The sequence below is a fragment of the Phodopus roborovskii genome, unplaced genomic scaffold, assembly GCF_943737965.1.
Source record: "Phodopus roborovskii unplaced genomic scaffold, PHOROB, whole genome shotgun sequence".
In the NCBI taxonomy this organism is placed as follows: Eukaryota; Metazoa; Chordata; class Mammalia; order Rodentia; family Cricetidae; genus Phodopus; species Phodopus roborovskii.
The window spans coordinates 38,929,428-38,952,010 of record NW_026125295.1 but is presented as its reverse complement, the minus strand read 5'-3'; the positions used below and the strand labels follow the sequence as shown (position 1 = coordinate 38,952,010).

At 37.8% G+C, this 22,583-nt stretch overlaps 1 protein-coding gene across 6 annotated transcripts in view; it reads left to right on the top strand.

Moving 5' to 3' along the window:
- The window catches only part of Myo6 (myosin VI), a 121,062-nt gene that overhangs the window by 48,661 nt on the left and 49,818 nt on the right, over positions 1-22,583 (top strand). For all 6 annotated transcript variants that reach the window (XM_051173118.1, XM_051173110.1, XM_051173102.1 and 3 more), the window contains exons 3-10: positions 534-603; positions 7,006-7,079; positions 9,650-9,779; positions 14,746-14,851; positions 17,218-17,273; positions 17,711-17,808; positions 18,477-18,641; positions 19,630-19,710. In XM_051173118.1, the coding sequence (XP_051029075.1) occupies positions 534-603; positions 7,006-7,079; positions 9,650-9,779; positions 14,746-14,851; positions 17,218-17,273; positions 17,711-17,808; positions 18,477-18,641; positions 19,630-19,710 (780 nt within the window). The remainder of the gene's footprint in view (positions 1-533; positions 604-7,005; positions 7,080-9,649; positions 9,780-14,745; positions 14,852-17,217; positions 17,274-17,710; positions 17,809-18,476; positions 18,642-19,629; positions 19,711-22,583) is intronic.

Below are 22,583 nucleotides of genomic sequence, written 5' to 3'. Positions count from 1 at the left end.
TGTGGGTACTTTTAATTATATGAACCAAATATTTTTATATTTTTGACATATTTTTATGTAGGATTTGATGTCAAATATATTTCTCAAATAGCAAAATTAATAGTTTGTTTATGTTTTATGTGATTATGAATGTTTCTGCTTTTAAAACAATAAAATTGTTTATATACAAACATTAAAATGCTTTGAAATTTTGGTAACTAGCATGTCTTTAAGTAGAAATTTAGGATTGGAGTGTTTGTTACTTTATTAGGATTAGTGTGTTTATTTTGTCCTGATGTGGGTGTGAAAACCTGGGATACTTATTTGTTAATTGCTATTGTTGATTCATGTTTCCAGTAGTAGTGGACACAGTTTTGGATGAAAATTATCGACTTTTGAATGAGTACTTTGTTATGTAGTAGAATCTGTGTTATACTCTAATAGATAATGTGTTGTTGCCTCATTACAGTATATCCAACCAGTTGAACTCCTTGTCTCTTTTACTATCTAAAAACCTCAAATGCTCAAACCTTTTTGTTTGTTTTTTTTGCTAGACATTTTTGGCTCTCATAAATCAAGTATTTCCTGCAGAAGAGGACAGTAAAAAAGATGTGGAAGACAACTGTAAGTATTAATGTTAAAGTTATTTCTCCATCCCATAAGAATATCTGCTTCCAAGAAAGTAAGTTGGTGGCTATGTTACTTGTATAGGAGACTAGGTCAGAGCGCACAGGTTTGATAAGAGCTCCCAGGAGCTTGGAAGGCGTAGGTTCATTCCTGTATCCCATGTGCACTTCTGTGAAAATTTCTTGAGGGTCTCCTGCTATCGTTTCAGTTGTGTGTGTGGGAAGGGTGATAATTTAGTGTGAAGTTTCAACTAAAAGCTTTTCTTAGCTGTCTCTAAAGTCATTACAAACCTTACAGTGGAAGGATGAGTTCATAGTAATTAGGAAGTTGACAGCTAGAGTCAATTAATACCCTCTTTGGATATGTCAAACCAATATTAAACAAAACAAACAACACTGCTGAATAATTTATAACTGAAAAGTTTATTTAAGAGAATTATATTAAGACAGTATTAATTTGAATTATAGATACCTTAAAATACTAGGTAAAACATTCTTTACTTATTGAACAGGGCATATTTATTTTATGTTGTCAACATTAAGAGGTAATCACATTTCTATTGTATGGATCTTCATCACTGTAACAAAAATCTCTGAATTTACAAAGGGTGGAAGATTTGTTTCAGTTTATAGATTGGGAGATTTCTATCTATGATTAATTGACCCCTCCATTTGTGCCTTTGGTGAGATGCAGTGAATTGTGGCAGGAACATGCGGTAGAGGGAGTCACTTATTTCACTGGAGCTAGGAAGCAAAGATAGAACTAAGAAAATCCCATGTCCCCATCATCTCTTTAAGACACACCCCAGGGATGGCCCTGTCCATCATCTCGCAGCAGCTCCAAGTAAAGCTCCAGGCCTCACCAGAGAACATTCTAGATCCAAACTGTAGTGGAGTAGGTGTGGTATTTGAGGATCATTTCTAGTTATCATGGATTTCCTTAGAAGTATCTTACCCCAGACTGATAGCTGGGAAACCAGCATAGGACCGACCCAGACCCCCTGAACATGGGTCTCAGTTAGGAGGCCTGGGCAGTCTATGGGACCTCTGACAGTGGAACAGGATGTATCCCTGGTGCAGGAAAGTACTTTGGGAGCACATTTCCCATGGAGGGATACACCCTTAGCCTAGAGACAGGAGGGAGGCCCTAGACCCTACCCCAAATGACTTGACTGCTTTTTGATGATCCCTCAAGGAAGGCCTCACCCTCTCTGGGGGAGTAAATGGGGGGGTGGGATGGGGGGGTTAGTGGGGGTATGAGAGGATTGGGGGAGAGGAAACTGGTATTGAAATGTACAATAAAAATATTAAGAAAAAGTATCTGACTATAAATACTCTCCATAAAGAAGACAAGAGAAATATACAGGTTTGTTCTTAATGTTTTTACTGGGGTTTACAAGTGAGTAAGCCTGAAAAACCCCATATGTAAACACAGGTGTTGTGTTGTGAAAAAGTGCTGGTGTTGGGGGAACTCTGGGCTGAAGGTGAGACGTCATGGGTTCTGATTCTGACTTCAGTTTGGAAGCTTATGTGGCTGCAGGTCACATTGCTCCTCTTTTGGGAAGTTCATCTGCAAAGTGGGAGTAGTTATGTATGTGCATGCTTAGAGGGGATACAATCAAGACATTTAGCAGAATACCTAACTGCCACAGATTGAGTAAACAACCACTGTTATTATTAGGTGTAAAGACACCATTTTTCTTCCTTTCCCAAGTTGCTAGAGAGTTTGTCTGACAAAACAATGCGGTTTTGAGAAATATTCAAAGCAGAACAGAAAGGAAACTATATCAGGTTGAAAACAACAAGAAGTCCCTTTCTGTTAAAGATTTCTAAGAAAGCCAGTGAGCTGGCTTAGTGGGTACTGACATGTGCCACATGCCCGAGGACCCGAATTTGATCTCTAGGAGCCACACAGCAGAAGAGAACTGATTCCTACACATCATATCTTGCATTACCACCTCCCTGCAACATATATAAGTCTAACAAAAATTTGCTAGGGTATATAATGTAGCAATTGATCCTCTTCATATATTAACATATTTTTCTTAGAGCTACATTCACTTGTAGCTAAACACAATAGGTTTGAATTTTCCATCTGTTACTTTTTGAATTAGTATTCTGGAACTCTCCTGTTTGCTTTGCTGTGATACTCTTCACAACTGCTGATCTTCCCTGGCCCTAGTAGGGCTTGCTGCCTCCTCCAAGTGTTCTCTCGGATGATTGAAAGTGGTAGCAATGGCACCATGTGGGAGCTGGCTGCTCTCATCATGCAGAAGCCTGTCATGACTCAAGAGTCCCTTCTTTGAAGCCCTGGCATTTAAGCAGTTTCAGTTGTTGACTTTATACTATATATAGTCTTTTAAGCTGAAGTTATTCCTTCACCTGGTTTTCTGTCTGAGACTTGTCATTATCACACCGATCTTTCCAAATGCAGTCTGCCTTATGTTTCTGATCATCCCTGTATTCTAGATCATAGTGATACTCCGATAACTGGAGTGTGTTGTGAACTGTGTGCTAAAGGTTAATTGAAAGCAAAGGTACAAGGATGGTCATGGCAGTGCATACCTGTAGTCCCAGCACTTAGGAGGCTGAGGTAGGAGGGCCCCAAATTCACAAGCTGGGTAGCAGGAACCTGCCTCAAAACCAACCAACCAACCAACCAACCAACCAACCAACCAACCAGCCAACCAGCCAGCCAGCCAGCCAGCTAGCCAACCAACCAACCAGCAAGTCAATACCCAGAGGTATTTGTTATGTTTTAAAGCAAAACTCATTGCTTACTCTTAACTTTAAGTTCCATGTGAAATGTTTTATATGTAGAGATTAACATGTTAGTTTTGCAACTCTACTTGATTCTTGGCATTAGGAACAGAATAGAAAAATAATTGAGGGGTAAATCCAACAGTTAAATAGAAAACAATAGCACAGTTTAATGCTGAATTTAAGGTGCTATTATTTCCATTGCCTGTAACATTCCTCATGAACATTATATTCACCTGCCAGATGTTGAGAATAAGTATAGAGTGCAAAGTCAGAAAGAATCTTAGAAGTTACCCCTTCAGTCTCAGTGATGAGATGACTTCTATAGCAACATATATCTATCATCGATTGGCTTCCATGATGTTGAAATTGTTTGTGGGTCCCCTTTTCCCTCTTCATCACTGAACTAGAGCTATAGTCAATAAAGAGTATCTGAAATATGCAGATATCTCTAGTCATTGTTGTAAATTTAATGAAGTCACAGGTATTCTTCTTTAAACATTTTTGATATATATCACCAAAGTGTGTCCAAGGGAATAAATTGTGTTTGTATTTCTGTGATGTCTTGCTTTTAAAAGTCTATTGGCTAGCATGCATGAGGCCTGGTTCAATCCCCAACACATTCAAAAAGGGGGGAACATTGACAAAAAATAGACTTAGATTTTTTGGGTCAGTGATATGGCTTGGCTATGGGCATGGAAATTAGGATGCTTGACTAGTAAGATGAAGTGGAATTTATTTGTAGAAAATACTTACACAGGAAACAAGTGACCATCGAGTGGCTCCAGTCACAAGTGTGCAGACCCTGCCACCCTGGTGCTCTCTGAGACCTGAAGGGGCTTCCAAGCCCCAAATTTAATCCTTTTAACTGGTGGCATCCATACCTGTGACCACGCCCAAAAGGGCGTGGTCGTTATAGGTGGGGGTTGGGGGTGAATGTCTCACTATACTAGGCTGGTAAAGGTGCTTGCAATGCCAGCTTGGCATTCTGAATTCTATTTCCCTAGTCCATGGAAAGGTGAATGCTGGGAACCACTTCCACAGAGCTGTCCTCAGATCCACCCAGTGTCATGCCATGCAAGCCATGTGCACATGCCCTAAAAACTAAAAATAACATTCTTTGAGGTGCAGTGGTGTTCACCTTTAATCATAACTCTTGGGAATCAGACCCAGCAGATCTCTCTGAGTTCAAGACCAGCCTGGTCTCTGTAGTGAGTTTCGGGCCAGCCAGAGGAGTATAGTGAGATCCTGTCTGAAGCAAATATTGTCCTTTTGACTACAGTTAAATCTATAACATAATCTAGACATAAAAAGTAAGCAGTCTATATAAAGTAGTACATGTAAATAGCCAAATAACCCTAGAGCTGGCTTCCAGAAGAGGGTGGGGTGGAACTAGGTGGGGCAGGATGTTGTTTCTGGGACCCTTGTGAACATTCTTGGGTCTACCACTAGGGAGATGGTTGAAACTGACAAACAGCAGACTTTTCCTATGAAAACAGAATACCCTGATCAGTGTGACTGGAGGCCTTCCTGCCACTGACAGGTATTGCCCCTGTTAGGGGTTTATTTGGTTGAATGAACAGATATCCTAGAGAAAGGCAGGTGGGGAGTGAGGAACGGGGTGAAGGAAGACTTAGCAGCCATCCACATGTCAGTATAGGGTTACAGGGCAGGCTTTAACAGGGTGTGTGGATGTGCTATCAGCGATTCTCACTTAGAGGGAGCAGATGCTAGCGTGTAGGCAGGTGTTCCAGAGGAAAGTGAGATGTGGGAGAGGCTCAGCAGGGTGTTTTGAATAAAGAAACAGCAATGTGTAGATTGTAGATCGGGCTTCCAGGGGATGAGGGTGGAAGAAGAGCAGGGATATAGAATGAGGGCGATTAGATATCCAAACCAGATGCACCTCTGCTGTCTGAGTTCTTCCAAATCTTCCATGGGAAAGCTACAAGTCAAATGTTAAGATCCCCAACCTACTTCTTACTCTCTTACTTTGCTTTCAGTGGCATTAGAAGGCAATGGGGCCCTTGGATAGTGAACTGACTGTATTGTCTAAGTGCAGGAACATGGCCTTTCTTTGCCAGGACAGTCTAACAAGAGGCTCTTGTAGGTACCAGTGACTTGCATACTGGGGATGCAGGTACTGAAAATGTACTATGTCTTCAGTGAGTGACCAAGTAAAACACGTGACCAGTGCAGCATCTCACCCTTAAGTGGTTTAGTAACTAAATCTAGCTGTGTATAATTTCCATCCTAATTCTGACAGATGTGGAAAACAGCAGGAGAAATTGCAAAGAAGAGACTAGCTCTGGAAGTGGTGAGGTTGGAGAAGTATCATTTTTAGATAGGTCTGTATCTCAAAGCATCATTTTGAGAAAAAATATATATACATATATGGGGAGGATGTTATAGGCAGAGACAGTGTATGGATAGATTGTGGGTTTGATAAATAGCTGTTTATATAAAAGTTAGGTTTTAAAAGGTTATAGAAGATCATAAAAGAGACCATTTGAATGCATGTTTATTAACAGCCTTGAATAGATTTTAAGGTGAATGTTTGTAGTTGAGCCCCAGAGATATTCTTTGAGATGGAGAGAGATTGTAGTTAGTGCTCTAGTTTTCTTAAACCACTCTGCAGTCTGGACTGGAAAGAATAGAGATTAAAGCAGTAGACTAATAGAGGCCACTTTAACCACAAAAGAGGTAGCGTGACCTGCTCAGCAATCCTGCATAGCAATAGAGCTGTCAAAAAGGAGGGAGGGACATGTCAGAAATTCAGATTGTGTTAACATTCGTATAGTTACCATGAACCTGGCAATGGGCTATACCCTTTTTTTCATGTGATGTGAAGTTTGGAAACTGACTTCAATAGGAGGACGAGAAGAGATAGAGCTCTGATGTTGGCTACTGTTTTCAGTTTGGATAATTGATAAAATTATGGTTCCAACAGCAAGCAAAGTAGGTAAGAGGAGGGTACTGTCTACTCTAGCATGTGGTGGAAACGAAGCATAGGAAATGGAAATGTGTATGGACTAAGTAGGGAAGAGCTTGGGATAGATCACTGGAACAGGACAGAAAAAAACAAGGTGTTTACCCTGATTCTGAATTTAACTCGTAAATCCATTGGGTTAAGAGGTGCATGATGTCTTCTGGCCTGACTCTCCCTTCATCAGTCATTGTGAGAACAGTTCAAATGACCTGCTGGTCCCTTACCATCTAAAACTATACCTTTTTAGTTTTATCTGTGAGCTTCTGAGCATTGGGCTAGTTTAGAATCTCACTTTGTAGGGTCGTAAATGTTCACTGTAGTTCTTTCCACTTGATTGATAGTCAGGTCTACACCTGCCCTCAGCAGAGCACATCACTGGTACTGACTATATGTAACTCCCCTAGCTGGAAATGTATCATCTAAAGTTTTCCCAGATGTAAGTAAACAAGATTTATTTTAGGTAAATGTCCTACCAATGCAATATACCCCAGATGGATCTGTTTTACACTTGCCCATGGGGTTTATGTGTTCCTGTGTTCTAAAAACATGGGATTAAATGGACCCTAACATGTGAATTTTAAACTAGGATCAGAGTGATTATGCATAATAAACTTCACTTTACCCTTTTTTCAACTCTCTAAAATTTTGTCTTAGGTTCACTGATGTACTTAAATGAAGCCACACTCCTCCATAATGTCAAAGTTCGGTACAGTAAAGACAGAATCTATGTAAGTATTTGATCAATAACTTTAGTTTTTGTGGGTAATTGTCTTACATGCCACATTTGCTTTGTCCGGCTTGGTCTGAGAGTGATGTACATGAGGGTTCTACTCCTCCATCTCTACACAGCTCTCCACGAGCCTGGTACACAGTGGGTATTTAGTAAAATCTGAAGAATGAGAGAATGAATCCAGAGAACCAATTAACCTACTTCAGGCTACACAGGTCCAGTTTGAGTGTTTAAAAAACTACTTGGGGTGGGGGTGGGGGTGGGGATTTAATTCAGTGGTAGAGCACTTGCCTAGCAAGTGCAAGGCCCTGGGTTTGGTCCTCAGCTCTGGGGAAAAAAAAAAAAAAAAAGACAAAAATCTACTTTGGAGTTTGATTTATTTTTGGTATATGTCTATAGATCTGCTTAGTTTTACTTTTTATAATGCAGAGAATATAAGGCAGCCTATATGTGTTGAAATAAAAAAAACTATATGAGGAAAAATAAGTAAATTAGAATAGAAGGCAATAACTGAAAAAGTATCAGATTGACAAGAATGCCGGTCATGGAGCCTAAATAACTGTAGGATTTCATTAGCCCTTAGATTCTGGTCATTAGATGTCCAGATTATTAAACAAAGAAAGACAATGCTTTTGGTGTAAATAGTTTATATCAGATCATTCAGATGGATATTTATCTACTGTGTTTTAATTATAATTATTCATTGGGCACACATGAGATTTTATTCTGCTCTGACCTGGCCATAGATTCTTTTCTTGACTGGAGATAGATTACCACACTCTAGTATCCTGTTATAAAGATGGGGCTTCATTATTTTTGAACGAAGGATGCACATGGCTTCTTTGACACTTACAAGATCAAATGACAGTCTTAATCTTTTATATCACTATCAATTTGCCAAATTGTACTTACTTAATTCTGACTAAATTACATTTAGTCTTTGCCATCTGTCCAAGTAGTGACAGCTGGGAAATAGGACTAATGTAGTCTTCCCACAAAGAATCTGCTTGTCCCCTAGTTGTGCATGCTGTTAGGATTCCTCTTTCCTTTATTTTACTCCATTAATTCTACTTAGTAAAGATTATATTTAAGCACGAATATAGGTATTATTGAGTAGAAATAATTTTAGAGGCAAAGTTGATTGAATTATAACTTGCTGTTGAACAGACTCTATTGTTCACTAGGTGCTGTTTTAGATACTGAAGCAACAAAGTTTTAAAGTCAGTTGAAACAGTTTAACTTATAGTAAGTCAGTGAAAATTAACCAGGATATAACTGGGAGGCTGCCTCTTCTGAGTAGATTTTAAGAGCTAGTTTTGTCAAAGTTGTCTGAAGCCAGGAGTGGCATCTTTCTTTCTTAGCCAATAGGCATTTTAGTTATGAAGTCATTAAATATGGGTAATCCATAAATGCATGTTATTACTATAAAATCTAAATAAATGTGTCAATACATAATTATGGGAAGGAAGAAATTTAGAGTAATAATTTAAACTTGACATTTTGTACTGAGATTTGAGCAAAACAATAGACGAACCTCATTTAACATTTTCATGCTGCTGAAATCTCTGATCCTTTGCTTTTGTTCTCATTTTTAGAGAATTAATTCTTTTTATTTTATGTGCATGTATGTTTTTCCTGAATATATGTCTGTGCAGCATGTGTGTGACTAGTGCCTGTGGAAGTCAGAAGGGGCTGCTGGGAACCAAACCTGGGTCCTTTGTTCAGGCAGGCAGTGTTCTGTTTTCATTGTTCACTCTCCTCTAGGACATGTCTTTGGGACATTGTGTGCACTTAGCAGTTTGAGAGCTCAGGATTCTTACAGCACTTCTCTTCTACATTGGAAATGAAAAAAATATGGCCTTGTATGCCCCAGTTTTGTCAGCATTAATAAACTACATCACTCTCCCCAAGAAGGAGTTTTATAAATTCTATCAGAACATTTCTATAGTCTTTAAAAGCAAAATTCCAATTCAGATTTAAAGGGAAGTTCCAGTTGCTCATGAAACAGCTACCCACCAGTGGTTAGCATGTGGTGCTCTGCAGAACTCCCAAGACCACATGCTCAAGAGTGCCAAGTCACTTGGCACTCTTGAGCATTCATTGCCAGGGAAGGCTCAGACTAGGCTACATTTAAATGCTTCAAGAGCAGGATGAATAGCTGAGGGTACCAGTGACCTGAAGTGAGCTGTAGGACCCAGCTTGGAGACTCTATGTAGTCAGTGTGTGGTGAAGCCGTTACCTGAGAGAACTATAGGAACGGATTTTTTGTTGTTGTTTTTTTGTTTGTTTTTTTTAAAAGAGATAGGGAAATGGGAGGGTATAATCTTGATTTTTGGGTTTTTGAAGGTGTTGATTTTGAAGTGACTTTGGCAATAAGTATTCTTTAAAATTTGAGAAATGGTGGGCCCTGTAAAATCAGAAAATAACTTAGGGATAGAAATGTAGATTTTGAAGTCTTGTTTGTATGAGAATTGAAGGTTTCTGTTTGTTGAATATTTCTCCTGTTTGCCTTGTTTAGTTTTGAAGAAAAGTAAATGGAAATTTCCTTTTTCTGCTTTTCTTACTTAGACATATGTCGCCAACATTCTGATTGCAGTGAATCCATACTTTGATATACCTAAAATATATTCTTCAGATACAATAAAGTCATATCAAGGAAAATCTCTTGGGACGATGCCACCTCATGTCTTTGCAATTGGTAAATTATATTTTAATTCTTGTATTTTCTTATATCATACAAATTTACTTGATTTTTAAAATTGTTTTCAGTCCCTTAAAAGATCTTAAGGTATGTATTCATTGTACACAGTACTGTGTTATACAAGGATGTTTTTATGAAACTGTTTACTGTTCATTGAATATGTGCACCCTCCCCCTACTTTTCCCAGTCCCTCCCCCATACCCTCCCTCACACCCTTATACTCTCCTCCTATTTGTCCACTTTGTTCCCTAGACAGTTTCACCTCTACTTGGATATATTTACATGTGATTTTATGTATCTAGGAACTGCATAGGAGAGAAAACACAAGACTGGCTCAGTTTTGCTTAATTTGATGTTCTCTAATTTCCTGCAAATGATGTAACTATGTTTTTCTTTATGGCTGAAAAAAATTTCATAGCACATTTTCCTTATCTATTCCTATGTTATTGGACACGTAGGTTGGTTCTAGAATTTAGGTGTTGTGAATTGTGCTTGGCAAATATTGGTGTGCAGGTACCTCTGTGGTATCTTGACTTGGATTCCCTTGGCTGAATATCAGTAAATCTGTTGTTGTTTTCAATTTTTAAAAAATTATATATATATACGTGTGTGTGTGTGTGTGTGTGTGTGTGTGTGTTTGTGTGTGTGTCGGGGGGTGAAATTGCATGTGTTGAAGTCAGAGGACCACTTGGGGTAGGTCATGTGTGGAGGTCAATTTGTTTCTCTTTTTTCACCTTCACATGTCTGGGGATCAAACTCAGGTTGCTGGACTTGCATGGCAAGTATTTTGCTGAGCCATGGTAACAGCTTTGTTTATTTGTTTAGTTTTTCATTTTTTGAGGAACTGTCATAGTGATTTTTCATAGAAGCTATACTAGTTGACATTCCCACCAGCAGTGTGTAAGTGGTCCCTTTTCATTTGCATATATTAATTATTCATAAAGTTTTATTGTGACATTATCATATATCTGCATAATGCATTTTGATGATATCACCACTCCCACTAACCCTCTTCCTGTTCCAATCTCACCATTTCTACTTTCATCTTTTTTATGTGTGACTAAATGGGTTTAATTAGTTTTGTTTACAGGATCATGGCTATATTCCTGGAGAAAATGTCTCTGCTTCCCCATCAATCATTGACTATGTATACATCCTTAGGAAGAGGTGGGGCTTTGTGAGCCCTGTCCCCTCCATGTTTTTAACAGGCCCAATGTTGTGCAGATAATCATGGCTCATTTGAGTTCAGGATTGGGGCAGCCGTGTCATGCTTGGCGGTCAGTCAGCTTTCCACTTTTCTCCCCATCCCTTTCTCTGACTCTGCCGTTCTTCCTGCCTCCCCCGCCCCCCTAAATCTTTGTATATTCTAGATGTTAATTATTTGTTAGCTATCTAGCTGGAAAAGATTATCTCCCACCTGCAGGCTGTCTCTTCACCTAATTAATGCTTCCTTTGCTATGTAGAAGTTTATTAATTTGATGAAATCATATTTGTCAGTTGTTGGCATTATTTACTCAGTGACTGGTACCTCTTCAGGCACACTCAGAAAGTCTTTGCCTATGTCTATCTCTTATATTTGACCTACATTTTCCTCTAATAGTTTCTGAGCTTCAGACCTTACACTAAGATTTTTCATTTATTTAGAGTTGATTTTTGAATGGAGTGAGAAATAAGAATTTAGCTTCATTCTCCTACATGTGAACTAGAGACTGTCTCTTCTCTGGGGTATATTTTTGTCACCTTTGTAAAAAAAAAAAATAAGGTGGTTTATAGCTCGGTCCTGCATTCTATTCTGCTGTTCTTTTGTGCCTGTACTATGCTGTTATTATTATTATTATTATTATTATTATTATTATTATTATTAATATTGATCTGTAATATAACTTGAAATCAAATATAGTGGTTTCTACTATTGTTCTTTTTAAAGATTGCTTTGTTTATCTGAAATGTTTTGTGTTCCTGTGCGAATTTTAAGTTTTTTCTACTTATGTGAATAATGACATTGGAATGACATTTTATGGATGTTGCATTAGATCTATAGATTGCTTTTGGTAGTATAGCCATTTTCACAATTGATTATTCCCATATGAGCATCAGATGTCTTTACACTTTTTTAGTATTTTTTTCTGTTTCTTCTCAGTGTTTGAAAGTTTTCATTGTAGAGTCTTTCACTCCCTTTGTTGGATGTTTTCTAAGATATTTTGTTTTAATTTTTGAGGCAATTACACAAGGGATTTCTTCCTTGATTAATTGCTCAAAATGATTGTTATTGGTATATGAGAAAGTTACTGATTTTTATATGTTTATTTTGTATTCTGCCACATTTCTGAAAGTGTGTCTTAGCAATAGGAGTTTTCTGTTGTGTGCTCTAGGGTCTCATGTATATTTTATCATCTGTTAATTTGTATATACTGACTAATGTTTCTATTTGGGTCTCTTTTATTTCCTTCTCTTGTGTTATTTCTAGAGCTAAGACTTCATAAGAGTAGAAAAAGTGGAAACTCTTTCCTTGGACTTGATTTTAGTAGAAATGCTTCCAGGGTAAAGCAATTTTGGCTACAGGTAGAATGAAAAGAGGGAAGGGAATACACCAATCAAATAACCTAAAAGAGTTCCAGGCCCAAAGTGGCTGAGATATGGGGGAGACTCACACATTAGGCTAGCACATGGTCTGTGGGAAAGCCAATCAAAAGGAAAACAAAAAGGGAAAGAACAGATAAAGTAGAACAGAAGAAGAGAAGGTGGGGAGGATAAGAGAACAGAGCTGTCTTACTAGAGTGACAGCTAAATAGAGAAAGAGGACAAATATAAAGGGCAGAGGACTGGTTGGGGATAGAGTTTGAGTTTAGTTTCACTAGTGTTGGTGGCAGTGTTTCTTCCCAGGCTCTCAGATTCCTGGCACACCCCTGGGCAGTCCTTCATGGGTCAGGTCACAGATACTGGTCACATACCTGTCCGGTCTTTCAGGTGTCAGGTTGCAAATACTATCCTCCTAGTTAGTTTATTATTTAATAAAAGATACCATGCATTGAATAAATATTTTGCAAGAGCTGTATGCCTTTTGGGTGTATCAGTGTTGTTAGGAGCATGTATCCTACACAGGGAGGACCAAATCCTTTTATAGTCAACTCATGGGCAGGTCATGCATTATTTATTAAATGCCTGTGCCCTCTAAGGTGTGTCTGTTACACTGAAAGTAGACAATAAAAGATGACTTAATAGTACTTTTGGGAGGGGAGAGAGAGAGAGAGAGAGAGAGAGAGAGAGAGAGAGAGAGAGAGAGAGAGAGAGAGAGAGAGAGAGAGAGAGACTTAAATGCACCAGGCTGACTTTAAGCATACTATATAGGTGAGGCTAACTTTGAACTCCTGATCTTCCTGTCTCTGCCTCCTGAGTGCTGGGGAACTGTAAGAGGCAGATTATTTAGCTCACAGCCTGGCAACTTCATAATCCATAGCATGGCACAGACTCTGTGGTATGGAGTCCCTCTTGCCTGCATCCCCTCTTGGCACAGAGCAATCGCTACAGGAACACATAGTTGATCTCCAACGAGAAGTAGAGGCTCAGAGATTATTGTTGAAGAGGGAGCAGGGACACTGTAAAAGCAGAGGTGGTGAATGAGTATAGGACGTGCTGTTTTCTTGCTCTTTTTATAACAACCCTCTTGTAAGAACTCAAGGGGTCAGATGAGAAACAAACTTCTCAGAGTATGTATCTAGTCACCCAATGGCCTCTTAGTTCCTCTGCCTTCCAGAAGCATCATTTTGCAGGCAGATGCTTCCATCACAGTGGACTGGTGGGAATACCCATGCAATACTGTTTGTAGCTTATTCTTGGAGTAAAAGCCATTTGTAAAGCTAGTTTTGTTTGTATGGGTAGCACCTATTTTGGGTGAAAAATAATTGTCTTCTTGAGCCAAATTGCTTTGCAACTAATTTTTAAAATGTTTTCTTTTTATGGTGAGATATTGTTTATGATTTATTAGAGCTTGTGCTTGCCATGCAAAAATAAGTTCATGATGACACTTTCATAGGAAATTATATCATGTATTTTTTTTCATATTCTCTTTATCCTCTGTTGTCCTGCTGGTCCCTCCTCTTCAAGTTAGTCTCCCTTCTGCTTTCAAGTCACATGAGAGAAAACTTGTTCCATTAGAGAGTATGTTTATATTTTAGGAAACTATTGCAGTAGTAGATTTTCATGACTGCCTTTAGAAAGTCTTTAGGATGAGTTATCTCTCCCCATGCTCCCTCCTTTACCCTGCCCTTCCATTCCTCACCCCCTTTCCCTATTCCATCTTTTATTCTGTCTTCCCAATTCCTACCTCCATTTAACCATTCTTGTTCCATTATTCCCCTTTTTGTTACTGCATCCTATTTTCCCTGCCCTGAAAGCCCCACCTCCTGATGGTCCCCTACGTATTTCTTGACACACATCTGAAGAGTCAAGGCTAACACTCACAAATAAGAGAAAACATGTGATGTTTATCTTTATGCATTTGGGTTTCCTCACTCAGCTTTAATAAAAATGCAGCTCTAAAATTTACAGGTACGTGGCTGGAGCTGGAAATAATTATTTTGTAGATTTATTTTCAGTTGTTTTTCTCTCTCACAATGGATTCAGATGCCCCATTTCTAATTGGAAACTCATTCCTGCTTGTTTTTCACTGGGGAATCTCATTAGTTAAGCACACTGAGCATTTTCTGTCCCTCTGCAGATCTGCTCTGGCATTTGGGCAAGCTGAGCCAAAGCTCAACGTGGAGGCAATCTAACAATCTAGCACAATCTTGAGATGTTTGGATTTCCTACTACTTGTTTGTTAGGAACATTGCAAGTAAATACTTACAGAAATCTTTGGATGACTTTTAACACACACTCATGGCTTCTTTAGGAGTGAAGGCCCTCACAGTACACTCTTGTCAGTAACTCAGCTTGCTATATTACTTTATTACTTTGCCTCCAGCTGACAAGGCTTTTCGAGACATGAAGGTGCTCAAGATGAGCCAGTCCATCATTGTGTCTGGAGAATCGGGAGCTGGCAAAACAGAAAATACAAAGTTTGTTTTAAGGTGAGTATTTAGCTCATCTGAAATGTTTTGAGCAGTCTGACATTATTTTCATGGCAAAAAGAAAACTTTACCACTAAGTTTGTTGACTGCCCACTTTCAAGTTCAACAGTGCTAAGCATACTCACATCATCATATTCATGTCATTGTGTTTCTTATATTCCTCATCCCCAAAAACCTGGAACTGTACTCATTAAATAGTGCATAAATAAAATATTACTTCCCCTTTGGGTTTCTATGAGTTTTTCTGAGTACCTATTTAGGCAGCATCGTAAAGTAGTAATCTTTCAGTGACTTCCTTATTTCATTTAGTTTAATATGTGATTCACTCATGTTTGAGCTGGTTATAGTTAACATGTGCCTATATGTGTACACACATAACACACACACGTGCTCAGCAACTTGGGAGATTGAGGCACGAAGATCATTTTCGTTCCAAGGGGATAGGAGCCTAGAAAACTTTGTAAGACCCCGACTCTTAAAAAAATATAATCACCCATGTTATAGTATGTATCTTATGTTATAACATGCATTTGAATTTCCTTCCTGAATTTTAGGGCTGAATAATTTAATTGCAGGGATTTATTATATTTGCTATATTTGTTCATGTATTGATAAGTAGTTGGGTTGTTTCTATCACTTGGCTATTGTGAATAGCTCAGTTTTGAGTATGTGTGTGTGTGGGTAATGACAGGGTATTTAAGCAGATTGATTTTTAATACTGTTGCATACCTTATGGAATAGTTTGGAAGAAATAAGACATGGAAGGCAATCTCTCTGTTGTGAAAGCTGACTCTGATGTGTTGTTTCTTGGAGGATTCTGTAAGAAGTTAGTGCTAGCTAGGCAATGACAAACCCAGGAATATTCCTTCAAAAATCCAAATGGACATTCTATTCTTTTTTTAATTATTTTTTTTTCATTTTACATACCAACCACAGTTCCCCCTTCCTCCCCTCATCTCTCTCCCTTCTCCACCCCCCCCATCCATCCCTTCCCCATCCATTCCTCAGAAAGGGTAAGGCCTCTTCATGGGGAATCAACAGAGCCTGGCACATTCAGTTGAGGCAGGACTAAGACCATCCCCTCTGCATCAAGGTTGAACAAGGCATCACATCTAAAAAGCCAGCTCATGTACCAGGGATAGATCCTGGTCCCACTGCCAGGGGTCCTACAAACAGACCAGGGTACCCAACTGTGGCCCACATGCAGAGGGCCTAGTTTGGTCCCATACAGGCCCCCAGCTGTTGGTCTAAAGTCAGTGAGCTCCCAGGAGTTACATCAGCTGTCTCTGTAGGTTTTCCAGTCTTGCTCTTGATGACCTTTAGTTGTATAATTCCCCTCCCTCTCTTCCATTGGATTCTCAGAGCTTGGTCTCGTGCTTGGTTATGGATCTCCATTGTATTCTCAATGTTGGTGCTACAAAATATCTTTGAAACTACTTTTTATTTAGACTTCCTCTTATCCCTTCTCTTGTCAGATTCCCCTTTTCTACCATTATATTAAACTCTCAACACGTGGTATACAATCATAACCCTTTTAAGTGGAAGGAACATTGCCACACGACTATAGCTTCATTATTTAGTTTAAATTCTGTTAATTGTCTCATTGCTGTGACAAACTATCAGACAAGAAGGAATCCAGAGAGGAAGGGTTCATCTTGGCTCATAGTTCAAGGGTTCAAACACACCATGGTGGAGAAGGAACTGGTCACATTGCAGCTGCAGTCAGGGAGTGGAGAGGGAGGGATGAATGAGTGCTGTGCTTAGCCTCTTAGATATTCTTCATGTGGTCTAGGATCCCAGTCATGCCATGCTGTCACTCATGTTCAGGGTGGGTCTTCCCACCTCAGTTACCTAATCAATACCAATCCCATAGACCTGTTTCCTAGGTGATTCTAGGTCCTATGTTGTTGATGAGCAATGTAAATCATCTCACATACCCAAGGAAGTCAAATCTATTGGTAAAGATACTGCTAGGACCAGCACATTCTGAATTTTTTTTTAAATCAGCAGTATTCCTAATTTATTTCAGTTCTTAGTTTTTTCATGGTGGGTTCCTTTATGAAAGTTTCTATTTGTTATGGAAATGCATGTAGTTATTAAATTAAATAGTTAATTGAGATACTTATGTAAATCTAGTTGAAAAATTGTTAAAAACCAGAATATTTCCAAACAGCTTAAAAATATAGTTCTATGACCTGCACATAACCAAGCAAGATGCATACAGAAACATAAATAAAAATATAATAGACATTTAAAAATATTACTAAGCAGTTATGGTGATGACTCATGTTTCAGTTTGATATAAATTTATAAATATAATGTATTGAATATTATTCAAGTTTTAAAAAATTCTTTGTTTTAAATAGATACCTGACAGAATCTTATGGAACTGGTCAAGATATTGATGATAGAATTGTTGAAGGTATTGCTGATTTTTACTTTTTAATATTGGGTACCTCTGAAATTAACTTAGAAGAATCTTATCTGTGATCTACAGTGCTTTCCTCCCAGTGGAAGAGAATTTCCATCTCTTATAAATCTTTGCTCAGATATTACCTCTATACTGATCTATTATTAACCTATTATCTTTCTTTGCATGAGAGGATTGCCTTACAGATGACTCTAGATCCTGTCCACTTGTCAATCAAAAGTAAAACCAAGACAGTGGATAAACATTTCACACTTGTGGAATTTGACATTACTTGATCATCCTTCTATCCTAATATTTCTAAAAGCAACTATTCCATCACTTTCCCCAAATTTTCCCTTATGAAGATATAATATGTATATTGCTTTATAGTTTATCTTCATGTCTTTCTTATGATTTTTGATGAAGTACTTTCATTTCCTTTTCAATAGCTAACCCACTTTTAGAAGCCTTTGGAAATGCCAAGACTGTTCGTAATAATAATAGCAGTCGATTTGGAAAATTTGTGGAAATTCACTTCAATGAAAAGGTAAATGAAAGTTGCTTTTGGGATACATTTGGGGAGTGTTTGTGGTAAGTATAAGGGTCTTATTAGAATTGGAATTAGTACAGTTCTTTTTAAGATTATCGTTATTATTGTAATTATTATTGTGTGTGTGTTTGTATTTACAGTGACTTCAGAATTTCTATTCAGTTTAAATCAAAATATTGGAGTTGACAGCATTATCAACCATAGCATTGTAGTTATTTTTTCTCATACTTCATTCTTTCATTGTTTTGATAACATGTAATCATGTACATGTTCATGGGGCACACATGATACGTAGTGGATCTGTATAGTCTGTAACGATCAAATCATAGCAGTTAGTGTCTTCTCAGCATGAAGTGAGTGTGATGGCAGTCTTCAGCAACTGTCTGTGGGCTGCTGTGAACACTGGGCTAACTGCAAAGTCAGTTCTCATTCTGCAGAGGCTCAAAATCTAGAAGGGATCAGGATGGAGACCAGATACAGTTTTTAAAATAAAGGATGAGTTGTAGAAATATGTAGTGCTTACATCTTAGCTATTTCTTTATGATATCTGATAAACATTTTAACTTTCTTGATAAGCAAATGGTTATTAGAAAAGATTAAACTAACATTAAGTTATATTTCAATCCCATAGATGCAAAAAATGTATTTTCTATTTTGTCTTTTAGAGTTCAGTTGTTGGAGGATTTGTTTCTCATTATCTTCTAGAGAAGTCTAGGATCTGTGTTCAAGGCAAGGAGGAGCGGAATTATCATATTTTTTACAGGTTGTGTGCTGGGGCTTCAGAAGACATTAGGGAGAAGCTTCACTTGAGTTCCCCAGATAATTTTCGGGTAGGTTGAAGGAAAATAGGTTTTATATGAGGTTTGCAAATTGTTTACCCTTTCAGTGCTAAAACTCACTGTATTTTGATCTCTAGTTGTATTTGTATATAACTTACATTAAATGAAGTATGATGGGCTTTCTAATTCTGTAGATTTTATATGTCAGGCTTAATTAATCATGAAGTGAATATTGGGGATGAGTAAGAATACATCTATACTGAGCATGTATTAGTTCTTTCCTATTATTTTTTACTAAACAACAAGGAATAATATTCCTTCACAGAGTACTAACATTGTAGAAAGGATTATAAATAATTTCCATGTAGTTTGAACTATTTGATAGGCTGTATGTTTGCAGATCATGTACAAGTGTGATGTTGTTTTAAAGGGTTTGAAAACTTAGGTATCTACTGTTCAGAAGAGGCTAAGGTATCAATGCCCCCTCACTACTGTGGCTACCTGAGATGTAACTAGATGATGTGTTAGAATTATAGTCTTGCAGCCAGGCGCTGGTGGCACACACTTTTAATCCCAGCATTTGGGAGACTGGTCTCCAGAGCTAGTTCCAGGACAGGCTCCAAAGCAATACAGAGAAACCCTGTCTCGGGGTGGGAGTGGGGGGATTATAGTCTTGCTGACAAGACCTCTAGTGAGATTTATTTGTAAGTGTATCATGACTTCAATATCTCTAAATGAAAACCCAAAATCTCAAACTCTTCAAAGTCTGGGTCTTTGTAGTTTTGGATTTGTGATTCTCAGCTGGAAAATGAAACTCTTTCCTAGATCTTTAATGTTTTTGCAGTTCTTGAGATTAACCCAGGGGCCTTGTGCATACTTTGGTTAATCTTGGGTCACCAAGTTTCACCTTCATGGTTCTAGTTTTTCTTTGCTCAGGCAGAGATTCATTATGTAGCTCAGGCTGAACTTGAATTCACTATGTAGTCATGTTCTTTCCTATCGTATCCTATGTTAATTGTATCATCAATTCTTTTCTTAGTACTTAAACCGAGGCTGCACTAGGTACTTCGCTAACAAAGAAACTGACAAGCAGATTTTACAGAACCGAAAAAGTCCTGAGGTATAATAGATGACTTTTTTACTTAAAATCTTTAATGTAAAAATATTGTTGATGGATATGTCTTTGTTTTGGAACTTCTTGCTTTCAGGTTTATGTTTCAAAATCACATTATGATACAAGACTCTCTTGTAAAGTGACGTTTTAAACCTCTGTCATATATATAGAACAGCAGGCTCTCATTCTCCTTGGGCCCAAATGCATTGCTTTTCTCATGTTCTTTTCTGAATTTCTATGCTATGAAATTGCTGAAGAATCATCATATTTTAGCAGCTTACTCTGATGTTAGTTATTAAGTATAATTATTAGTAAGCATTCCACTGCTGTGACAAAATACATAAGAAAATAATTTTGAAGTGGGAAAGATTAATTTTTGCTCATGATTTTACATTTCAGTTCATGGTTGTTTTCTTTGGGCCACCAATTAGTTATGAATTCTTGGCCTTAGCTTATGCTTGTCCCTCTAGCTCTTTTAACTTAAATTAACCTGTTTCTCTCCATCTACATTTTGCCCAGGGGCTTTTTTACCTTTCTTTTATTCTGTGTGTCCTACTCTATATCTGGCTGGCTAGCAGCTACCTAGCTGGCAGTCCCGGGGTGAGCATTTCCCTCTCTTTGTCTTTTGTTCTCTCTCTTCCCTCAACTAGACTCCTTCTACTTCTCTCTGCCTACCAGCCCCACTTATCCCTCTACTACTTTGCTATTGGCCATTCAGGTTTTGATTAGACCAATCAGGTGCCTTATACAGGCAAGGTGAAACAGCAACACATCTTTACATAATTAAACAAATGCAGTGTAAAAGAACACAACACACCTTTACACAATTAAAGTAGTATTCCACAGTTAGTGGTCTCCATAATTCTGGGCCATGGTGAGGAATAATTCACAGCAGAGGACAGTTTGTTAGGTAAAACTGCTCACCTCATGGTGGCCAGAGGTGAGTGGGAGGCAAAGTGGAGGAAAGGAAAGAGAGGGGATGTTTTTCAGGGACAAGGTAAAGACCCCAAGATCCCTAGATTGGTCGGCCAACTTTCCATTACCTCTTAATAGCCCATCACATTTTGAGCCCATCTGTTGGTGAGGTCAGCGTCTCCATGATCCAATTACTTTCCTGAAGCCACTCCTCTGAGTACTGCTGCATTGGGAATCAAGTCTTTCACGAATGAGCCTTTGGAGGAACAACAATAGAAAGCATACTGTATGCATTTGAGTTTGTTGTCTACCAAAAAAGAGTTGAAATAGACAGTAAATACCTTAAGCATCTTTGTGAAAGGCTGGTCACATATAATTTTGCTGTATCAACCATATGTCTGGAATATATTATGCAGTTTTATACATTTTGGCCTGACTAAATAATCTAAGAATTATGTAATTATTATTTTAAAAATATAAAATGTTTAAGAATTTTAAACTATTATAAATTTTAACCCACAGAATTCAAGTAATCAGATGTATTGTATCTCAACAACACATTTAAGTTACAAAAACTAAATCAGGATTAGTTATTGGTACTAGTCAATCTTGACTCTATTATTTTAAAAAAATTATGTCAGTTGAATAACTTTACTGTTAGCAGTTTTTAATGGTTTTCTCTTTCAACAATCAGATGTTTTGATTTTACTCAGACTACGTAAGATAAATTATATATATAATACATTAATGTAAATGTATAGAAAGAAAATAAAATTCTCATTTCAAATTATGAGCACATGAAACTGCAGTTAATAGTTGTTTAATTTGATACTTTGCATGTCATATCTGAGTTCTGTGTAAATTTTATGTTATAGCCATGGCCAAGATTTTTGGAAGCAACATCAACATTTATTACATCATTTACTATGTCTTAAAAAGACTATGTTTTCATAACATACCATCAAAATATGTGTTATAGTCTTTCCATTAAGATAATCAAAACACATCCAGGACAATTGCAGTGGTCCTGTAGGGAAAACAATAAAAAATGCAAACTCATGGGAAACAGCAGTAGAGAGAAGAGAAAGCCGATGCTTAGCCTCCAAGGTACAGAATGCACTGTGCTGAGTGAGGGCAGTTTCCATATTTTAGAGCGAGAATGCTTTATCAGAAATCTTACATCACTGAAAGAGAATGTGCATGTATATAATATGTAAAGGTGAACAGTGAATTAATATATCTAAATTACTTTTTATGTCTTCTTTGTCAGGAGGACGAGGTGATCATTTTGACTAATTAAACCCTTTGCTTCATTCTGTCTGGGTATCTTTATGATGTGTGCAGATTTTAGAAGAATGCAGTATTTTCAGTCTGCTGTGAAGCCAATACATTCATGAAGATTTGATTAGAAAACAGCATTTAAATGCTGCAGATGCTCAGCTGCAAGACTAAAAATTCTGCATGATGTTTCTTTAAACTTTGCATGTGATTGTTGCTTTTGCTTCTTTTAAAGAGTAAAACAGAATTTCATTTCCTAGACATTTTCCGGAAATCTAACACAGAACCAGATATTTAAAGCATCTTTTGAAAAGCAGGCAGACTGTTAACTGGAGAAATGGTTGCATGCTGGGAGATGAGAAGCAGTTGCATGCTGGGAGAAGAAAACATCAGACAGCTTTAATCCTCATTAATTCTGATGCTGAGTTCCCTCATTTTAGCTTTAGCTTTTAATGCTCAAGTTCTGGAAAATTCCTAGTTCAGTTTTTCTGTGTCCAGTAATGTCTCTTTTTGTTATTTCTTTTTGCTTTGCAGGCCTAACTTTCTTCACTTTCTGAGGGACAAATTTTTTTCTAGGAGAGAAAACAGATTTCTCTGCCTCTCACTTTTGTTTTTTAAGTCCAGAAAGCCATTGCATGGATTCCTGGAGTTACCCTATTGCGTAGTAATTCACCTCATCTCATACA